Source organism: Loxodonta africana, chromosome 22 (assembly GCF_030014295.1).
Source record: "Loxodonta africana isolate mLoxAfr1 chromosome 22, mLoxAfr1.hap2, whole genome shotgun sequence".
Lineage (NCBI taxonomy): Eukaryota > Metazoa > Chordata > Mammalia > Proboscidea > Elephantidae > Loxodonta > Loxodonta africana.
In genome coordinates this window covers 15,196,548-15,217,971 of record NC_087363.1, presented here as the reverse complement: position 1 = coordinate 15,217,971, position 21,424 = coordinate 15,196,548, and the positions used below count along the sequence as shown (strand labels likewise).

Genomic DNA, 21,424 nt, shown 5'->3' with positions numbered 1-21,424 from the left:
TTAGCATTCTCTAATGCCTAAATCAGAGCCCTGGTGGTGCAGTGGTTAAGAACTCAGCTGCTAACCAAAAGGTCAGCAGTTCAAATCCACTAGCTGCTTCCTAGAAACCCTATGGGGTAGTTCTACTCTGTCCTATAGGCTTGCTATGAGTCGGAATCTACAGCAATGGGTATAATGCCTGAATCAATGTTCTCGGTAATGCGTAGAGATTTGGTATAGTAAAAGAAATCCAACTTGTACTTAAGTATGAATCAAAATCCAGATGCAATAAAATGAAAGATTGATAAATTTGGCTACATACAAACAGAAAAATTATATGGCAATAATACCACAAACAAAATCAAAAGGCAACTGACTAACCTGGAACATATCATAGGTAAAGGGCTAATGTTCCTATTATACAAAAGACCTAAAAACTGAAAGGATAAGAACCAAAAATTTTATAGAAAAACAGGGAAAAGTCATGAACAGGGAATTCATTAAAAAAAAAAAAAAAGACAAAACTGCCTTTAACCCTAAGAACATTTTCAAAGTCACCCATAAGTAGAGAATTACAAATTAAAACACATTAAGGTACCATTTCTTACTTATCAGATAGGCAGAAGCTATGACAGCAAATTCTGTTGGCAAGTCTTTGAGGAAACTGAGAGACTTTCATACATTGTTGACGATACAAATTGGTACAACCCTTTTGAAGGGGAATTTAGCAATATCTAACAAACAACAAATCTGCTGCGAAAGACCTCTTTAAAGTGTTAAAAGGCAAAGATATCACTTTGAGGACTAAGTTGTGCCTGACTGAAGCCACGCTGTTTTCAATCACCTCATATGAATGCGAAAACTAGACAATGAATAAGGAAGACCCAAGAAGAATTGATGTTTTTGAATTATGGTTTTGGCGAAGAATATTGGATATACCATGGATTGCCAGAAGAACGAACAAATCTGAATTGGAAGTACAGCCAGAATGCTCCTTAGAAGTAAGGATAGTGAGACTACGTCTCACGTACTTTAAACATGTTATCGGGGGGACCAGTGTCTGGAGAAGGATATCATGTTTGGTAAAACAAGGGTGAGCAAAAAGGAGGAAGACCCTCAATGAGATGGATTGACACAGTGGCTGCAACAATGGGCTCAAACATAGCAACAAGTGTGAAGATGGCACAGGACCAGGCAATGTTTTGTTCTGTTGTATATACCAAAAAAACCAAACTCGTTACCATCCATTGGATTCCGACTCATCGTGACCCTACAGGACAGAGTAGAACCACCCCTTAGAGTTTCTGAGGAATGCCTGGTGGATTCGAACTGCCAACCTTTTTGGTTAGTAGACGTAGCTCTTAACCACTACACCACCAGGGTTTCCTTCTGTTGTATATAGGGTCGCTATAAGTTGGAACCCACTCAACGGCACCTAACAATAACGACAAACAACACAGAGACTCGATTAAGCAATCCTATTTCTAGGAATTTATCCTGAAGATATACTTCCAACAATACAAAAATACATATTTGCAAGGTATTTCATTGCAACGTTGTTTTGTAATTGCAAATTATTTGAAGCAACCTAAATGTTGATACAGAGGAGAGTGAAAAAAACTATGCTATGGTTATACAATGATGTACTCTGTATATTTACATAAAAAATAATTGAATAAGTAAATTGAGGGAGGAGGGGGAGCTCTTTCCTTCACAGAATATAGAATTACAATTAATAAATATTAAAGGAATGATGGAGTTAGAAAATCTCTATTTGGCAAACACTCGGTAATAACTGTTTTGGCAAACACCTAGTAAAAACTGTACTAGGAAAGAATCACCAATGGATGCTAAAATCATGTATGAAAGTATAATGAAAACAGGGTATTTACATAGTATCAAAGTATCTCCCACGTGATACTTATTAATTACTAAGGGAATAAGTGAAAAGCTACAGGGGAGTAACCTGGAAGACACCAACTTAACCAAGGGATCTAAGCTAAAACCACCAGTAACAGGACAAACCAACATCATGTGCCCCTTGATATGATATATGGAGAAGGACACATCACTTCTGTGGTATTTGTTGCCAAAAAAGCACTACTTGAATTTAATCACGAGAAAACATTATACAAACCCAAACTGAGGGGCATTATGTGAAGTAGCTGGCCAGTACTCTTCAAAATTAGATCCTTACCTTTCATCATGTCCAAAGATGCAAAAAAGAGGCAAGCACCAGAGTCCTAATTGTCAAAAGGACGCTGATTTCCCAGCTCACACAACTTTCTCTGAGAACTGCACTCCTGGCCCCCAATACCCATGTTTGTTACTGTAATAGCTTAGCCCCCAGCCATACGGTAGCTATTAGTTCCAGGCTAGGCCAATCAGATTTTCTCTTACAAGAATTAGAATTAGGGCTCAATGGTTTGGGTTAATCTATATTGTTCAGCTGATATGTATTGTGAACTCAGGAGCTGAGTCTTTCGTAGTGAGTGGTCTGTATTAGACAGACTGATAAAGCAGCTGCACAGAAAATCCTATGAGAGAGAGACGATAATGGCTGCCCCACTTGCTAATGGTTTCTCGTTTTCACCTTCTGGGGCCTGGTGCCCCACCTTTTCTCTGAAATACCCTTAAAATAGTTTAAAGTGAGTAACCAAGAGAGTGAACATTAGCTATATTACTGGGCTTTCTACCAGGAGGTACAGGGAGGAAACTAAGCCTCTGTGGCCACTGATATTGGTGTCAAGAAGGACAACATCCGGAGATGACCACACTGGGCCCATTAGGCAAGAAGTGGAATCTATACGAAGGGCTATACAGATGAAGACTCATCTTCCAAAACTCACCAAGTCCATGGACTTGTGACTAGTTAGTACGAAAATAACAGGTAGACAGGGTAACTTCACTGGAATGCTTTCTGCCAGGAAATGACAGGCTCTTTTCCTCAATTTACATACGACCCAGAAACCTCTGGTTTCCTTGAATTTCAATTAAGTCTTACAGACATCCCAACAGCAATTTCTAAACTGCCACTTAAAAAAATCTGAATGGCAATCAAATGAATGGAAATGGATTCTAAAACAGAATTAATAAAGACTCAGAAGTCTAATACTCCCGTAAACAGAACTTTCTCCCTACTCTACCCAAGAACAAGTTCTTTTTAAATAGCTGAAATAAATACTTTCTCAGATTATACCAAATTTTACTAATTTCTTAGAAGTTTCAACTGAAGGGTGTTTGTTCTCAAATAAAACTTTTAGTGGATAAGCACTCAAAAATATGATTACATACATCCTATCGCTCTAGTGTAATAATTATGAACAAAGACTTAGAAGTTAGATTTCCTAGATTCAAATTCTTACTCTACCACTTATTAGCTTAGTGATCTTATTAAATTTCAATTTACTAAATCACTCTGTGTCTCAATTTCCTCATCAGTAAAATGGCTTAATAAGAATACCTAACTCATAGGAGTGGTGTGAGGAGGTAAGGCACTTAGAATAATACCCAGTGCATGGTAAGAGCTCAGCAGTATTTACTACAGTATGTTTGCGCTACGATCCCATGAAAAGATTTCTTAAATTAGACAACAGTGTGACTAAATAACCACTTATGGGAAACTATTACTCAGTAAGAGTAATTTCCCAAGTTTTTCAAGGGATATATATAAAAGGACAACACTAAAAACCATTTGGAAAGCTCTTAACATTATCAGACTATTAACTATAGCAACTGAAAAAATATATTGAAGTTGCATACATTATCAAGCTACAGTATCCTGAAAATGGGTAGAAATACCCAGTTAAAAAAAATATAGAGCCAAAAACTGGAAATAGCTCAGGTGTCCATTAATAGGACAATGTATAAACAGTGATATATTCATACAATGGAATATTACTCAGCAAGAAAAAAATAGAAACTACCAAAACATGCAATAAATGGATGAATCTCAAAAACACTATGAAAAAAGCCTTATGCACACAAAAACAGATTGTATGATTCCATTTATATGGAGCTTTGAACAGGCAAAGCTAATCTACGACGGAAAATAATCGGAACAATGATTTTCTGGGATGACTTGGGGAGGGTTTTGCTGGGAGAGGGTACACGGGAATTTCCTGAGTGACAGTTATATTCTGTATCTTGATAGAGGTTCAGCTGCACAGGTGTACACTTTTGCTACAAACGGTATACTTAAGTTTTGTGTATTACATTGCATATAAATTTCACCTCAAAAGGAAAAAAAAACAACAAATATTGAACTTTAGTTAATGATATGTACTCTGAAGTATTGGGGGCAAGAATAACTTGTTGGCGACTTACACAGAAATGTATTAAAAAAGATGGATTGATGGATGGATAGATATGTGATAAAGCAGCAAATTAATGTTAATTGCAGAATCTAGGATTCTGCACAGGGGCTTACTGCAAAATTCTTTCAATTTTTCCATGTGTTTGCAAATTTTCAAAAAAAATAATAGAAAAAATAAATACTTGGTTTCTTACCAACGCCTGGAGTTATTAACAATGACTCCATTATCTATGGAGAAAGTATCTGTTGGTAACCCAGCAATATTCCAAGCTCTAATTTTTACAGGATCACCCAGGGTCTTACTCAATGAGAACTCCTCCGAACATGGTATTTTTTTCTCCTGTAAGAAATATACAAAAATCTGAGATTTTCTTTAATCTTATTGATTTAGTTTAAAAATTAAAATATCAATTGTCATTAGTAGGTATTTAGAAAAAAAAATCTGAATCGAAAGTTGGGCTGTGGAAGAATTTTCCTGATCAAATGAGAGAAAAAAAAAAAAAAAGACTGCATATTCTCAGCGATTTCTTCCCTTCTCTGTCCCTATTATCATCCTTTTCCCCAAAATATTCCAAAAAGTACTTTGAAGGTACTAGAAAGAAACGTACAAAATATAAAACCAGTACCTTGCACAACGTGCTCCAGTTCTGTGTACACGTTTGTCGAAAGCCAGAGGTGAAAGCGCCAAGGTAGGCTATCACTCCTGCAGACACTAAAACATCGCCCGTCAAGTTCTCGTATGTCGTCTGAAGGTCGTCTGCAGCTTGAGCCCATCTGTACCATTAACCAAAGGCAAAATAGCTTCACAATAGGGAATGATGGAAGACAGTGACTGAAAGAGCAAGAGACCTCTAGTCCAAACTCTATAATGAAAAGCTCAGAAATCTTGGGCATTTGCTTACATGTAAAATGAGAAGGTTGGGTCCCTTCTGGCTCTAAAATGCTATAGTACATATCTATGATATATAAATGACAATCCAACTCTTATTATTAGAGTATTAGGCATTTCTTGTAGGACTTCTTGAATAAGCAAAAATAAAGCAAACCAAAAAAAAGACAAGCATTTTGCCTGATAATTTCCTCCAGTGTGGTTCAGTCTAGGGACCCTGCTACTTGTTTTAGTATTTATTGCTAGGCTGTAAAGCACAGGAATTTCCAGTTCACTACCAGAAATTGTATATAAGTTATACAGAAGTTGGCATACTATTGCTAAGGCTGACTTTTTTTCCGTTTAATGAAACTGCTATAATAAAAAAATACATTCTAAAATAATCTAATCAGCACTACAAAATATTGTCAAAGACATAGTTACCTTATCTTGTTATTCATCCAACAAATATAATTAGTTAAATGAGATAGCTGGCTGACCAGCCTAAATAAGGAGATTATAATAAAGCTAATCAGTTTTGTTAGATAATCTCAGCTATTGTCCTTAGAAATAAATTTGAAACAAGAAAGCCCCTGGCGGTGTAGTGGTTAAGAGCTACAGCAGCTAAACAAAAGGTCGGCAGATCAAATCCACCAAGCACTCCTCAGAAGCTCTATGGGGCAGTTCTACTCTGTCCTATGGGGTCGCTATGAGTTGGAATTGACTCAACGGCAATGGGTTTTAGAGCCATATATTCCCTCAACCTCAAATATTTTATTATGAAAAATTTTGAACACACAGAAAAACGGAAAGAATTGTATAACTCACCACTTAGATTAAAAGATTATCATTTGCCTTTTTTTTTTTTTTTTTTTTAGTGGGACGATTTGAAAGCAAGGTGCAAACACATCCTGACACTAACTGACCTTCCAGTTTTAGAGACCAGGCTAGGGGGCCATGTAGAATGTCCAACATTCTCAACCAGCCATTTAAAAATCAATAATTGTAATAAATACCCAAAAAGGTCACATAGTCAAGCCTGGTATTCTTAAATCCCATTAAAATGAGTAGATATCTGACCTTGATTTTTCTCCACCCAGTCCTCCAATTAGTTTTGAGGCCCTTTCCAGTTTCTTAGCACAAAGTTCCACTTGGTCTTCTAAACGAGCTTTTTCCTCAGTTTTCTCAAAAAATATTTTTTGTAAGTTTTCCAGATGATGTTCTACCTCTGCCAGTTCAGCTCTCTTCTGATTTAAAAGGCCCATGGTCTCAGCTAAAGACTTCTGTGCTTCTGCTAAGCGGGCTTTCTTAGGAGCCACTACCTGTTTGGAAACAATATATGCAGATTTGATGTGTAGTATATAAATTGATATCTATATAATTCCTTTATAGATATTACGGTTTAAGAATACATTATAATAGAGGCGGAGCCAAGATGGCGGAATAGACAGACGCTTCCGGCGAGCCCTCTTTACAACAAAGATCCGAAAAGACAAGTGAAATGAGTATATTTGTGACAAGCTGGGAGCCCTGAGCTTCAAAGGCAAGCTTAGACAACGAACTGAGGGGCAGGGGGAGGAAGAGACCATTCAGAAGCAGAGAGGAATTACCGGACCTGAATCATGGGGAGCCCTCAGGCACCATTCCCGGAGCGGCGGTGGCGGCAGACTGGTACTACCGTTCCGCCGCAGTTTCTTCAGGGAGAAGCAGCCAGCCGCACAGCCTACTCACACCTCTGGAACCGGAGGAGAACGGCGTTCTCAGCAAAAGCTAAGTACCTGCGTATATTTGAATGCACCCTCCACCCAAAAACTGGCTTCAGCGGCTGAATCCCTGGGCCTGAGATAGGCCCTGTTGAGCACTTAGAGCCATCCTCCTGGCCTTGGGGAAGGAAAAAACTTGCATTTGGGGGAAAAGATAATTTGCTAGCCCCACTAACCTGGGGAGATCAGGACAGAAGCAGCTCCTGTCCAGGCATAAACCGTCCATGGACTTTGAGCACCTTTCCCTCCTGCATGGACCTGTGTAGGCCTATTTCAGGAGAATTGGCCCTTGTTGGCAGACTCCAACCATTTCAGCTGTGTGGTGGAGAGGTAGGTGTTTGATGTTTGACATTGCTTTGCCTATTAAACAAGGTCCCCACCTACCCACATCGGGGACCTAAGGACTCGTAGCTCCATTCAGGTCACCCAGCCACTTGCGACAGGGGTCCAAAGATAACTGGTACCTCCTAGTCCTTACAACCAAAAACTTTGGGTGCCCATGATCCGTCTGCAGAAACCACCCACCTGCACACTTCAGGGAACAGGGATGTGCTTTCCTCAGAGACACTCGGGGGTTGGTTCTCAGCCCTTGCCTTGTTCAGAGGGTGACCCCCTGCTGCAATCAGATACTGGTATATATGCCAATCACCCCTGCCCCTCTAAGACTGTAGGACAGAGCCTGTACCACACACTTGATGATCAGCTACCTGGAAACCTGAGCTGAATTCATACAAGAAAACTGAATGGACTCCTAGACTGATATAGCTGATAACAGCTCTAGCCAGCTGGGGACAGGATGTCAGAGCTCCAAAGGTGAAGGTAATCAGGCTAGCTCACTCAAGCAAGCCACAGGGGTATACCAAAACAAAATAAAGTAAGACACTACGACACAGTAAGCAAGCATAAACTAATAACTTATAGATGGCTCAGAGACAACAGTCAATATCAAGTCACATAAAGAAACAGACAATGATCACCTCAACAGGCTCTCAAAACAAAGAATCTGAGGATCTTCTAGATGAAAGTGCATTCCTGGAATTACTAGATGCAGAATACAAAAGTTTAATATACAGAACCCTTCAAGACATCAGGAAGGAAATGAGACAATACGCAGAATAAGCCAAGGAACACACAGATAAAGCAACTGAAGAAATTAGAAAGATTATTCAGGAACATAATGAAAAGTTTAATAAGCTGGAAAAATCCATAGACAGGCAGCAATCAGAAATTCAGAAGATTAACAATAAAATTACAGAAATAGACAACTCAATAGAAAGTCAGAGGAGCAGAATTGAGCAAAGAGAAGCTAGAATTTCAGAACTCGAAGATATATCAATTGGTGCTAATATATTTGAAGAAAAATCAGATAAAAGAGTTTAAAAAAACTGAAGAAAACTTAAGAATCATGGGGGACTCTATCAAGAGAAATAACCTACAAGTGATTGGAGTACCAGAACAGGGAGGGGGAACAGAAAATACAGAGAGAATTGTTGAAGATTTGTTGGCAGAAAACCTCCCTGATATTGTGAAAGATGAGAAGATATCTATCCCAGATGCTTATCGAACTCCACACAAGGTAGATGTTAAAAGAAATCACCAAGACATATTATAATCAAACTTGACAAAACCAAAGATAAAGAGAGAACTATAAGAACAGCGAGGGATAAACGAAAAGTCACCTACAAAGGAGAGCCAATAAGAATAAGCTCGGACTACTCGGCAGAAACCATGCAGGCAAGAAGGCAATGGGATGACATATTTAAAAAACTGAAGGAAAAAAATTACCTGCCAAGAATCATATATCCAGCAAAACTGTCTCTTAAATATGAAGGTGAAATTAAGACATTTCCAGGTAAACACAAGTTTGGGGAAATCGTAAAAACCAAACCAAAACTACAAGAAATACTAAAGGGAGTTCTTTGGTTAGAAAATCAATAATATTAGGGATGAATCCAAGACTAGAACACTGGGCAGAGCAACCAGAAGTCAACCCAGACAGGCAAATCCAAAAAACAAAGCAAGATTATAAAAAAAAAAAAAAAAAGGCTCAAAACAGGGTAACGGCGATGTTATTATATAAAAGAAGACAACATTAAAATAATAAAGAGGGACTAAGAAATTTAAGAAATGTAATCATACACCTTCCATATGGAGAGGAAGATACAGCAATACAAAGACATAAAAGTTAGGTTTAAATTTAGAAAAATAGGGGTAAATAATAAGGTAACCACAAAGGAGACAAACTATCCTATTCATCAAAATAAAATACAAAAAAAAAAAAAAAACTGCGACTCAGCAGAAACAAAATCAGAAAAATGAAAATGAGGAAAGGATGCTATATAATCTACTCAGCACACAAAATTAAGTGGGAAAAAGAAACTGTCAACAATGCACAAAAAAAGACATCAAAATGATAGCACTAAATTCATACCTATCCATAATTACCGTGAATGTAAATGGACTAAATGCACCAATAAAGAGACAGAGAGTGGCAGAATGGATTAAAAAACAAGATCTGTCTATGTGCTGCCTATAAGAGACACACCTTAGACTTAGAGACACAAACAAACTAAAACTCAAAGGATGGAAAAAAATATATCAAGCAAACAACAATCAAAAAAGAGCAGGAGTGGCAATATTAATTTCTGACAAAACAGACTTTAAAGTTAAATCCATCAGAAAGGATAAGGAAGGACACTATACAATGATTAAAGGGACAATACACCAAGAAGATATAACCATATTAAGTATTTACGCACCCAATGACAGGGCTGCAAGATACATAAAACGAACTCTAACAGCATTGAAAAGTGAGATAGACAGCTCCACAATAACAGTAGGAGACTTCAACACACCACTTTCAGTGAAGGACAGGACATCCAGAAAGAAGCTCAATAAAGACAAGGAAGATCTAAATGCCACAATCAACCAACTTGACCTCGTAGACATATACAGAACACTCCACCCAACAGCAACCAACTATACTTTCTTTTCTAGTACACATGGAACATTCTCTAGAATAGACCACAAATTAGGTCATAAAACAAGCCTTAGCAGAATCCAAAACACTGAAACATTACAAAGCATCTTCTCTGACCATAAGGCCATAAAAGTGGAAATCAATAACAGGAAAAGCAGGGAAAAGAAATCAAACACTTGGAAACTGAACAATACCATGCTCAAAAAAGACCGGATTATAGAAGACATTAAGGATGGAATAAAGAAATTCATAGAAACCAATGAGAATGAAAACACTTCCTATCAGAACCATTGGGACACAGCAAAAGCGGTGCTCGGAGTCCAATTTATATCAATAAACACACACATCCAAAGAGAACAAAGGGCCAAAATCAAAGAATTATCCTTACAACTTGAACAAATAGAAAGAGAACAACAAAAGAAACCCAAAGGCACCGGAAGAAAACAAATAATAAAAATTAGAGCTGAATTAAATGAAATAGAAAACAGAAAAACAATTGAAAGAATTAACAAGACCAAAAGCTGTTTTTTTTAAAATATCAACAAAATTGATAAACCACTGGCCAAACTGACAAAAGAAAAACAGGAGAGGAAGCAAATAACCTGAATAAGAAATGAGATGGGCGACATTACAACAGACCCAACTGAAATTAAAAGAATCATATCAGATTACTATGAAAAACTATACTCAAACAAATTAGAAAACCTAGAAGAAATGGATGAATTCCTAGAAACACACTACCTACCTAAACTAACACAAACAGAGGTAGAACAACTAGATAGACCCATAACTGAAGAAGAGATTGAAAAGGTAATCAAAAAACTCCCAACAAAAAAAAAGCCCTGATCTGGACGGCCTCACGAAAGAGTTCTACCAAACTTTCAGAGAAGAGTTAACACCACTACTCCTAACGGTATTTCAGAGCATAGAAAAGGACAGAATACTACCAAACTCATTCTATGAAGCCACCGTATCCCTGATGCCAAAACCACGTAAAGACACCACAAGAAAAGAAAATTATAGACCTATATCCCTCATGAATGTAGATGCAAAAATCCTCAACAAAATTCTAACTAATAGAATTCAACAACATATCAAAAAAATAATTCACCATGACCAAGTGGGATTCATACCAGGTATGCAGGGATGCTTCAACATTAGAAAAACAATTAATGTAATCCACCACATAAATGAAACAAAAGATAAGAATCACACGATTTTATCAATTGATGCAGAAAAGGCATTTGACAAAGTTCAACACCCATTCATGACAAAAACTCTCAGCAAAATAGGAATAGAAGGAAAATTCCTCAACATCATAAAGGGCATTTATACAAAGCCAACAGTCAACATCACCTTAAATGGAGAGAGCCTGAAAGCATTCCCACTGAGATCAGGAACCAGGCAAGGATGCCCTTTATCACCACTCTTACTCAACATTGTGCTGGAAGCCCTAGCTAGAGCAATTAGGCTAGATGAAGAAATAAAGGGCATCCAGATTGGCAAGGAAGAAGTCAAAGTATCTCTATTTGCAGATGACATGATCTCATACACAGAAAACCCTAAGGAATCCTCCAGAAAACTACTGAATCTAATAGAAGAGTTCAGCAGAGTATCGGGATACAAGATAAACATACAAATATCAGTTGGATTCCTCTACACCAACAAAAAGAACATCGAAGAGGAAATCACCAAATCAATGCCATTTACAGCAGCCACCAAGAGGATAAAATACTTAGGAATAAATCTTACCAGAGATGCAAAAGACTTATACAAAAAAAACTACAGTACACTTATGCAAGAAACCAAAAGAGACTTACATAAGTGGAAAAATGTACCTTGCTCATGGATGGGAAGACTTAACATTATAAAAATGTCTATTCTACCAAAAGCAATCTATACATTTAATGCAATTCTGATCAAAATCCCAAAGACATTCTTTAATGAGATGGAGAAACAAATCACCAACTTCATATGGAAGGGAAAGAGGCCCTGGATAAATAAGGCATTACTGAAAAAGAAGGACAAAGTGGGAGGCCTTACTTTACCTGATTTTAGAACCTATTATACCGCCACAGTAGTCAAAACAGCCTGGTACTGGTACAACAACAGATACATAGACCAATGGAACAGAATTGAGAATCCAGACATAAATCCATCCACATATGAGCAGTTGATATTTGACAAAGGCCTCGAAACAGTTAAATGGGGAAAAAGCAGTCTTTTTCTCAAATGGTGCTGGCATAACTGGATATCCATCTGCAAAAACATAAACAAGACCCATACCTCACTGCATGCACAAAAACTAACTCAAAATGGATCAAAGACCTAAATATAAAATCTAAAATGATAAAGATCATGGAAGAAAAAATAGGGACAATGTTAGGAGCCCTAATACATGGTATAAACAGTATACAAAACATTATAAAGAATGTAGAAGAAAAACTAGATAACTGGGAGCTCCTAAAAATCAAACACCTATGCTCATCCAAAGACTTCACCAAAAGAGTAAAAAGACTACCTACGACCGGGAAAAAGTTTTTAGCTATGACATTTCTGATCAGTGCCTGATCTCTAAAATGTACATGATACTGCAAAAACTCAACTGCAAAAAGACAAATAACCCTATTAAAAAATGGGCAAAAGATATGAATAGACACTTCACTAAAGAAGACATTCAGGTAGCTAACAGATACATGAGGAAATGTTCACGATCATTAGCCATTAGAGAAATGCAGATCAAAACTACAATGAGATTTCATCTCACTCCAACAAGGCTGGCATTAATCCAAAAAACACAAAATAATAAATGTTGGAGAGGCCGTGGAGAGACTGGAACACTTATACACTGCTGGTGGAAATGTCAAATGGTACAACCACTTTGGAAATCTATTTCGCGCTTCCTTAAAAAGCGAGAAATAGAACTACCATAGAATCCAGAAATCCCACTCCTCGGAATATATCCTAGAGAAATAAGAGCCTTTACACAAACAGATATATGCACACCCATGTTCACTGCAGCACTGTTTACAAGAGCAAAAAAGATGGAAGCAACCAAGGTGCCCATCAATGGATGAATGGATAAATAAATTATGGTATATTCACAAATGGAATACTACACATCGATAAAGAACAGTGAGGAATCTGTGAAACATTTCATAACACGGAGGAAGCTGGAAGGCATTATGCTGAGTGAAATGAGTCAGTTGCAAAAGGACAAATATTGTATAAGACCACTATTAATAAGAACTTGAGAAACAGTTTAAACCAAGAAGAAAACATTCTTTTGTGGTTACAAGAGGAGGGAGGGTGGGAGGGTGGGAGAGGGGTATTCACTAATTAGTTGGTAGATAAGAACTACTTTAGGTGAAGGAAAAGACAACACGCAATACAGGCGAGGTCAGCACAATTGGACTAAACCAAAAGCAAAGAAGTTTCCTGAATAAACTGAATGCTTCAAAGGCCAGTGTAGCAGGGGCAGGGGTTTGGGGACCATGATTTCAGGGGACATCTAAGTCACTTGGTATAATAAAATCTATTAAGAAAACATTCTGCATCCCACTTTGAAGAGTGGCATCTGGGGTCTTAAACACTAGCAAGCAGCCATCTAACATGCATCAATTGGTCTTAACCCACCTGGATCAAAGGAGAATGAAGAACACCAAGGACACAAGGTAATTACGAGCCCAAGAGACAGAAAGGGCCACATGAACCAGAGACCACATCATCCTGAGACCAAAAGAACTAGATGGTGCCTGGCTACAACTGATGACTGCCCTGACAGGGAACACAACAGAGAACCCCTGAGGGAGCAGGAGAGCAGTGGGATGCAGACCCCAAATTCTCAAAAAGACCAGACTTCATGGTCTGACTGAGACTGGAAGGACCCTGGTGGTCATGGCCCCCAGACCTTCTGTTGGCCCAGGACAGGAACCATTCCCGAAGCCAACTCTTCAGACATGGATTGGACTGGACAATGGGTTGGAGAGGGATGCTGGTGAGGAGTGAGTTTCTTGGATTAGGCGGACACTTGAGACTATGTTGGCATCTCCTGCCTGGAGGGGAGATGAGAGGGTGGAGGGGGTTAGAAGCTAGTGAAATGGACATGAAAAGAGAGAGTGGAGGGAGAGAGCAGGCTGTTTCATTAGGGGGAGAGTAACTGGGAGTATGTAGCATGGTGTACGTAAGTTTTTATGTGACAGACTGACTTAATTTGTAAGCTTTCACTTAAAGCACGATAAGTATTTTTTTAAAAAATACATTACAATAATAGATTATACAAAATAAACATTTTACCAAAAATCTTATAACTTATTTTTATGCACTAGTAAGTAAAATACCTATATATTTTATAAAATCTATAAATCATTCTGGACTAGAAAACTGTCACATATAAACTATATAAATTACTCTGGACTAGCACAATGTCACAAAGAGTTTGAATTTTGTCTCAAAATCATGAAAAGTTGCCATTCAACTTTAATTAAAAAAAGAGAAAAGCAGGTAACAGTGATAATAAGTGTTGAAAATACACGAATGTGCCTTTCCTCCCACCCCCCCACCGCCCACATCCCCCCCCACACCCCCACACCCCCCAACCCCCGTCTGTGAAATTCCAAAGAGGAAATGTGTTAAATAAGCCCAGAGAAAGTGGATAGCTCTCCTTCCTACTTTGGACTTCAGAGGAGACCTTGCTAGATAGCTACTTTCAGCCCTTCTGTAAGAACGTGGGGATGGCTGCATCAGAATACAAATGGCTGGGCGGAGTGTAGAGCAGGCAGGCAGGGGAAAACCTGAGTACCGTGGCCTCTGTGTGGTGTAGGAGAGATTCAGAAGATTCCACGTGCTCTGCAGCCCACGCAGAAATTAGCAGAGTTGAGAGCTAGCCCACCCGCCATGAGACTACTGTGGGGAGGGACAAGATGTTCAATGGAAGGATATCCCAGATAAAACTAATTTTATTTCTTTAATAGGTTTATACCTGTTCAGACCTGGAAACTAACAATCCAATTCTCACCACTCTACAGACACATTGTATCTCTTTTCCCAATTGTTACCCCCTGATGATTCTCTCCTCCGAGCTTGTTCTACGCAGGTAGGTACTACCACGTATTTTCATCTGCCTTTTTATTTGTGTTTCCTGCTTCCATGGGTAAAATTCTGCAAGCTACTAGAGGACAATACCTGGCTCCCTGGTCCTTTGCTAGCTGAATTTACAAAACACTCTTAACCATTTTCCACTCTCCCAGGGATTCTCAGTGGGTACTCTATAAATGGTTCCCTATCGATGCATACCACTGCTTCAAGGGGTCTTCCCATGCTCTGCCCCCTAACCCTACTGGGTCTTCTTAACTCGAACTCTTTTATCCCAGTTTCCGTTTGCTTCTTTGTCCTTGATGTTTTGCATTTTTCTTTGCTTCTGCTCACCCCTCATCATACCTTAATTCCCCTTTACCCAGGTCTTATAGACATAGGTCAGTCTGGCCAAATTCAGCGAGCACCCCTGCTCCCACAGCACTATCACCCACACAGCCCCAGTGAGGTTATGTCACACACAGTATTATCTTTATCTACTAGGTTCTCAATCAGGGTCTGAGGGCTATACTGCATCAGGACACAGCCTTCCTGGAATAACCTTTAGGAACTATTTAACTAGTATATATATGCATAGGTTTTAATTTTTGAGAATATTTTAGTAGAAAATGAATGTACTAATCCTCAAAATACCTTTGCAACTCTGTCATACACTTCCATAGCCATGATCCACTTGCATAGACCCTCGGCTGCAGAAGAAGCTTTCGCAATCTTTGGTGGGTCAAATTCTGGGTTTGTTAAGTATTCACCACGAATCTTCTGCATAACACTCACCTACACAAGACAGATTAAGATTTTTAAATTTCAACATGTATCACATAATCATAGAATAAAAAAAATTACACACAACAAAAACATTTGTAGAAAATAGTGTTGCCATTAAAAATCAAAATCTATACTTTGAGATAGTTTTAAAATAAGCACTATTGTAGCAGAAACACGAGTAAGCAAAATTTGTGAAATCATTACACATATTAAGGTAAGATATCTCTTCAAAAAAACTTAAAATACTTATGGGTAGGGAGAATGAATAGAAACACAAGGAAAGAGAACAATTAAGCATTAATAAACAAAAATTGGATAGAGAAAATGCACTATATATTTTTATTTTATATAAGTTTATGTATCAGGTTTCTTAATAAACTATTTATTACAAGAAGAGACCTGTCAATACACCAAGTCAATACTAGTCAATAATACACTAAACAGTCATTTATTAAATGACTTCCTAATGGCCTGAAAGGTAGTGCTTTTATGCATTCTGAGAATCTAGATTCAAAATATAGTCATTAATAAATGTAATATCACTTTATATATTATCTACTCATAAAATAAATTATCTTATTTTATATAACATTGCATCACGTTAAAGATCTTAAACATCTTTGCAAAGTTACATCTGTAGGAAAAAAATTCACTGAAGCACTCACTGGAATGTTGTCCTTGTCATATTCTCTCAAATCTCTTAAGAAATTCATATCTCCCAGAAGTTTTTTGCTAGGTCCCCAGTAATCTAATATCTATAAACAAAATGTATGGAAACATATTAAATGAACAAGTAGAGATGCTCAATACAACTTTTTTCTTGATTTAAGATATTTATCTAGAGAAACTATTTATATACTTTCAAAATATCAACTCTTATTTCCTTAGAAATAAAGAGCCCCGGAACATGTTAAATATATGAAATATTTCATTTGTGAACATAAAAATATAAGTTGATTTATTATCAAAAACTAAACTTTGAAAGAAAAATGTGAATATTTCTCTTGAAAATTTTTAAAAAGCAACTAGCATAATTACCATATAAATTTCATGTAAGAAAATAAATTTTTATTATATCAACTTTTATTTTCCTTTATTCTTTGACTATTCCAAACTCAAAAGTTAACAAACGTTTTTTCTATAGACAACCTCACCTACCTAGGACCTCCAAGTAAAAGAAAGAAGAGAAAGCAGAAAGTCAAAGATTACACGTTTGTCTGCCAGGTGTAAGGTGAAGCACAGGCTACTTCTGCTCACAAAAGATGTTGAGTAACTAGCTGAATATTCATTTTCCTTCTTAGAGAAGCCTGGCCTCTCTGTGTGTGTGTGTGTGTGTGCATGACAGGGAGAGAACAAGTGAAAATAACTTGATGTGGTGAGAACCTATTTATTTTCCTTATTCTTGCTAAAAGACAGAACTGCCAAAAAAATCTCAAGCCAAACCCAGGTATTGTAAAGAAAATAAGTCTATAAATTTTGTTTACAGTAGATACTCTGCCTTCCTTTTTTTAGAGATGTATCTTAAACTATAGTAATAACAGCTAATATTTACTCTGAATTTATTCATTTCTAAGACTTTATATGTAAGAGTTTCATATGTATTAACTAATCTAATTCATAGCAACGTTGTGCAGTAGGTACTATCATTATCCACTCTTAACCGAGGTCCGGAGAGGCTGAGCACCTTGCCCAAGATCACACTGCTACGGGGTCAGAATTTCTGAATACAGGCATCCTGGCTCCAGAGCACCTACTTTTAACAACTTCACTGTAATTCCTAACTCCACGCAGAGTTTTTGAATGCTCAGGAACAACGTCTATCTATTATATATCACATTCTTGAGAATCTTAGCTAGAAAGGCACAGAATCTCAGTGTTCATTCAATCCCAGTCCCATTACAGTAGAGAGTCCTGCATAGATGGAAAACGAGATGGGTACAACTGGGGCCACATTTTTGACACTATATTGCCTTAGCTTTACTCTGGAATACACAGGGATAGTGATAATGTTTTCCATACCTTATATCAAATTCATTCAATCTGGAAAGCAATGTTTCTTCCCTGGATTAGGTAATGTCAACATTTAATCTGGTAACAGTTGCTGCTAATGTGCTCTGTATGTTCATGAACATGGTTTAAGTCTGTGCCTGGTTATTACCTTGCCTCCAGTTCCTGATGGATCTGAAATTTTTTCTGGCTTTATATCTTTCATGACACAAATAGCAGCCATAACTAGTTTAACACCAGATGGAGGATTCTTCATTGATTTTACAATGGTAATGTCAGCTGGCTATATCAAAAGAAACCAGACATCTTCAGAACAGTTTACTTAAAAAAAAATGAGAACTTTAAAAATAGTATCAAAGCATAAGAAAATCATCTCTTTTCATTTGGAATTGTAATCATTTTTTGCTTCGCATGGTTGTGAAGGCATTATGTTATTATTATTATTATTATTAGGTGCCATCAAGTCATTTCTGACTTGGAGCCACCCTGTGTAAAACAGAAGGAAACACTACCCTGTCCTGTGCCGTCTTCACAACCATCGTTATGCTTGAGCCCATCGTTGCAGCTACTGTGTCAATCCATGTCATTGAGGGTCTTCCTCTCTTTGGCTGACCCTCTACTTTACCACTCATCTGTCAGTTTGTCATACTGTGGTGGCTTGCGTGTTGCTGTGATGCTGGTACCCACATTTCAAATACCAGCAGGGCCACCCATGGTGAACTGGTTTTAGTGGAGCTTCCAGACTAAGATGGACTAGGAAGAAGGACCTGGCAGTCTACTTCTGAGAAACTGGCCAGTGAAAATATAATGAATAGCAGCGGAACATTGTCTGGTATAGGGCCAGAAGATGAGCCCCTCGGGTTGGAAGGGACTCAAAATACAACTGGAGAAGTGCTGCCTTCTCAAAGTAGAGTCGACCTTAATGATGTGGACGGAGTTGAGTTTTGGGGAACTTCATTTGCTGATGTGGCACGACTCAACATGAGAAGAAACAGCTGCAAACATCTATTAATAATTAGAACATGAAAGAATTAGGCAAAGAGAATTTAGCATAGATTAAGATCAATGGTTCCAAAACATTTTGGGGTTCATGGATTCTTGTGAGAATATGATGAAAGCTATAAACCCTTCAGAAAAAATATTTGCACATATGTACAAAATCTGCACATGATCACATACCAAGCCATACATGGAACACAGGTTAAGAACCCTTAATTTAGACAAAGAATAATTCTACATTTGCTTACATACAATATTAGTTTTATCGAAGAAATAAAAAAAGGTAGATTTCAATTCCAAACTTATTTTCTAAAAAGATATATATTGTTATGACAGATACTGTGGATTCACTTACTTATTACCCCAATACCCTTCTGACATCCCTTACCACAGTCCAAAGGCTGGAAAACAAAACAATTATACACCTTAGGTTCCCAGGAACTAGAGTTGGGGATGGAAACTAGTTTCTATCATCAGATCAGTTGAGTGATACTAGAATTCAGATTGAATAAATGGAGAGAGCAGCAGGGCTTGAGGCGTCTGTTTTGCCTTTCTGGTTACACTGGAGGCGGTACGGTTCTGGAGCCAGCAGCTCTGCAGGAAGGCTCTATAGGCTTCGGACTCAAAGGGGCTGATCCTCTGGTAAACCATTTCCACAACTTGGCTTTGGAAGTCATTCCTGGCAGCTTAGCCTATGATCTAATTCTTCAGTCCATCCAACAGTTCTGTAATCCATTTGTGAAACTCCCTAAAGAATCCTTGTCTGCTTTTAATAAACAGAATTGATTCTCTTCTCTGCAAATGAACCCTAAACTCATATAAAGCGATATTTGGGTGGTATCCTTCAAATCAAACAATAATTTAGCTTAATTAGTAAGGAATGTCTGCCTTGAACATTGTGCTCTCTTAAGAACTATCTATATGTGATTAAATTGATAACAGCAACTCAGAAGTTTAGGTAGGAAGCTTAGGGGGCACTGAGTTTATGTTAACTGGAGAGGAACAATTTGAAAAAGGAAGGTGAGGATGGCTGCACGGCTTGAAGAATGTAATCAATGCCAATTGTACACGTGGAAATTGAGTTGGTATATGTTTTGCTGTGTATATTTTCAACAAGAACAATAAAAATAAAATAAATTATTTAAAAAAATTATCCACACACTATACTTTAAAAGTCTGGAAGGGCAGACCCCTTCACAGTTTTCACAGTGGTTATTTGGGAAGGAAGAAATTGTTGATCATAGGTGGCCATTTGCTTCTTCTTTATTCCTTTCTGTATATTATGGATATTTTACAAAAAGCATGTATTACTTATTTAAAAAAATTTTTTTTAAACCTAAGCAAAACAAAAAACAGTATTTAGTACCAGGAAGGATATAAGTAACAGACTCTCAAGGATATGGGACAGTAATATTAATGACCTGAACTGGTGGGGTTTGAAGGCATCAAAGATCCCGTGAGTATCAGAGGATGGAGTGCTGAAAGTCCAGTTACTTGAATTAACACTCATGGTCACCTACACTGGAGTGACAAGGCTTTGTCAGGTTGAGTGGCTGCCATGAAAAGCCTTTAAGGTGAGAATGACAATGGGTAGCATGTGGCTTTTAAATGTGTCAAAGAGCATAAAAGAAAAGATAATAAGCTTGGGTTTTAAATTCCTGGTTCAAGACACATCAAAAGAAATAGGAGGTTTCTATAGACACCCTAAAATAATCTCCTGTCTTATACCTATAGGGCTGATATAACTGATAATCAGACAGTTTGATTCTGCAAGACGCTGAATTAACCACAGGTTGAATTCACAGCCTTGTGAGGTCTCTTACATGAAAGTTAGGGCACTGATTAGGAAAGAAGGCAAAGAATGGGATCTGAATATCAAGGAAGTACTGTTAAAAGGCCAAGTTGCAATTCGCTGGGAAGAAAAATGTAATACTACTCACTGAAACACAACCATACCTAATTAATCAAGTACCTGTACAAAGTTTCACTTTGTTTATGAAACACAAGGCGGATAATTCAAACACGTGCCTTTAGTGTATCCAGCGCAGACAGAGCTGCTTCCAAAGCCGGAATCGCCTCAGCAAGGTCACTTTCACACTCGTTTTTCAGAGCCTGGGCTTCTTCAGCCTTCCCACTGGCTATCTCTTCATCTAATTTGACAAACTTTCTTTTTGCTTCCACTTGTGCAGACTCTATCTCGATAATCTGAAGAAAAGAAAGACAAAATAAAGCCAATTTCTTAAACATCCTATTGGCTTCTCAATCTCAGAGACAAAAAGAATATTTGAAAGCTAGGCAGCCCAACACATCATTTTGAAGGGTAGAACGATTCAGGATAGGATGAGAAAAAAATGACCTAATTTGGGAATGAGCTTCCCACCTCCCCTCAAAAATGACAGAACCCACGTGGGACTCAGTAAGATAGCTACTCAATAGGAATGGGAAAGACCTTACAATCTAAATTAAGGTTTATTTTCAAGGCTGATTTTACATATTTCAGGTGTCTTTAATATCAATAAACAAATCTCAGGATGCTCTACCTGCATCATGTGTGCGTTCTCGATCTTCGCTTCCTCCAGTTTGGGCTGTAGTTGAACAAGCTCCAGCTGCATTTCACCAACCTAAACAGACCATTTGTCATTAAGTTTCCATAG

At 37.8% G+C, this 21,424-nt stretch overlaps 1 protein-coding gene across 1 annotated transcript in view; it reads right to left on the bottom strand.

The window, feature by feature from the left end:
* The window catches only part of DNAH12 (dynein axonemal heavy chain 12), a 212,477-nt gene that overhangs the window by 68,760 nt on the left and 122,293 nt on the right, over window positions 1-21,424 (bottom strand). Inside the window, exons 48-55 of the mRNA XM_064274342.1 lie at window positions 21,311-21,391; window positions 20,799-20,975; window positions 17,923-18,054; window positions 16,430-16,519; window positions 15,633-15,773; window positions 6,243-6,484; window positions 4,921-5,068; window positions 4,489-4,634 (exon numbers count right to left, since the gene is read on the bottom strand). Of these exons, the coding sequence (XP_064130412.1) occupies window positions 4,489-4,634; window positions 4,921-5,068; window positions 6,243-6,484; window positions 15,633-15,773; window positions 16,430-16,519; window positions 17,923-18,054; window positions 20,799-20,975; window positions 21,311-21,391 (1,157 nt within the window). The remainder of the gene's footprint in view (window positions 1-4,488; window positions 4,635-4,920; window positions 5,069-6,242; window positions 6,485-15,632; window positions 15,774-16,429; window positions 16,520-17,922; window positions 18,055-20,798; window positions 20,976-21,310; window positions 21,392-21,424) is intronic.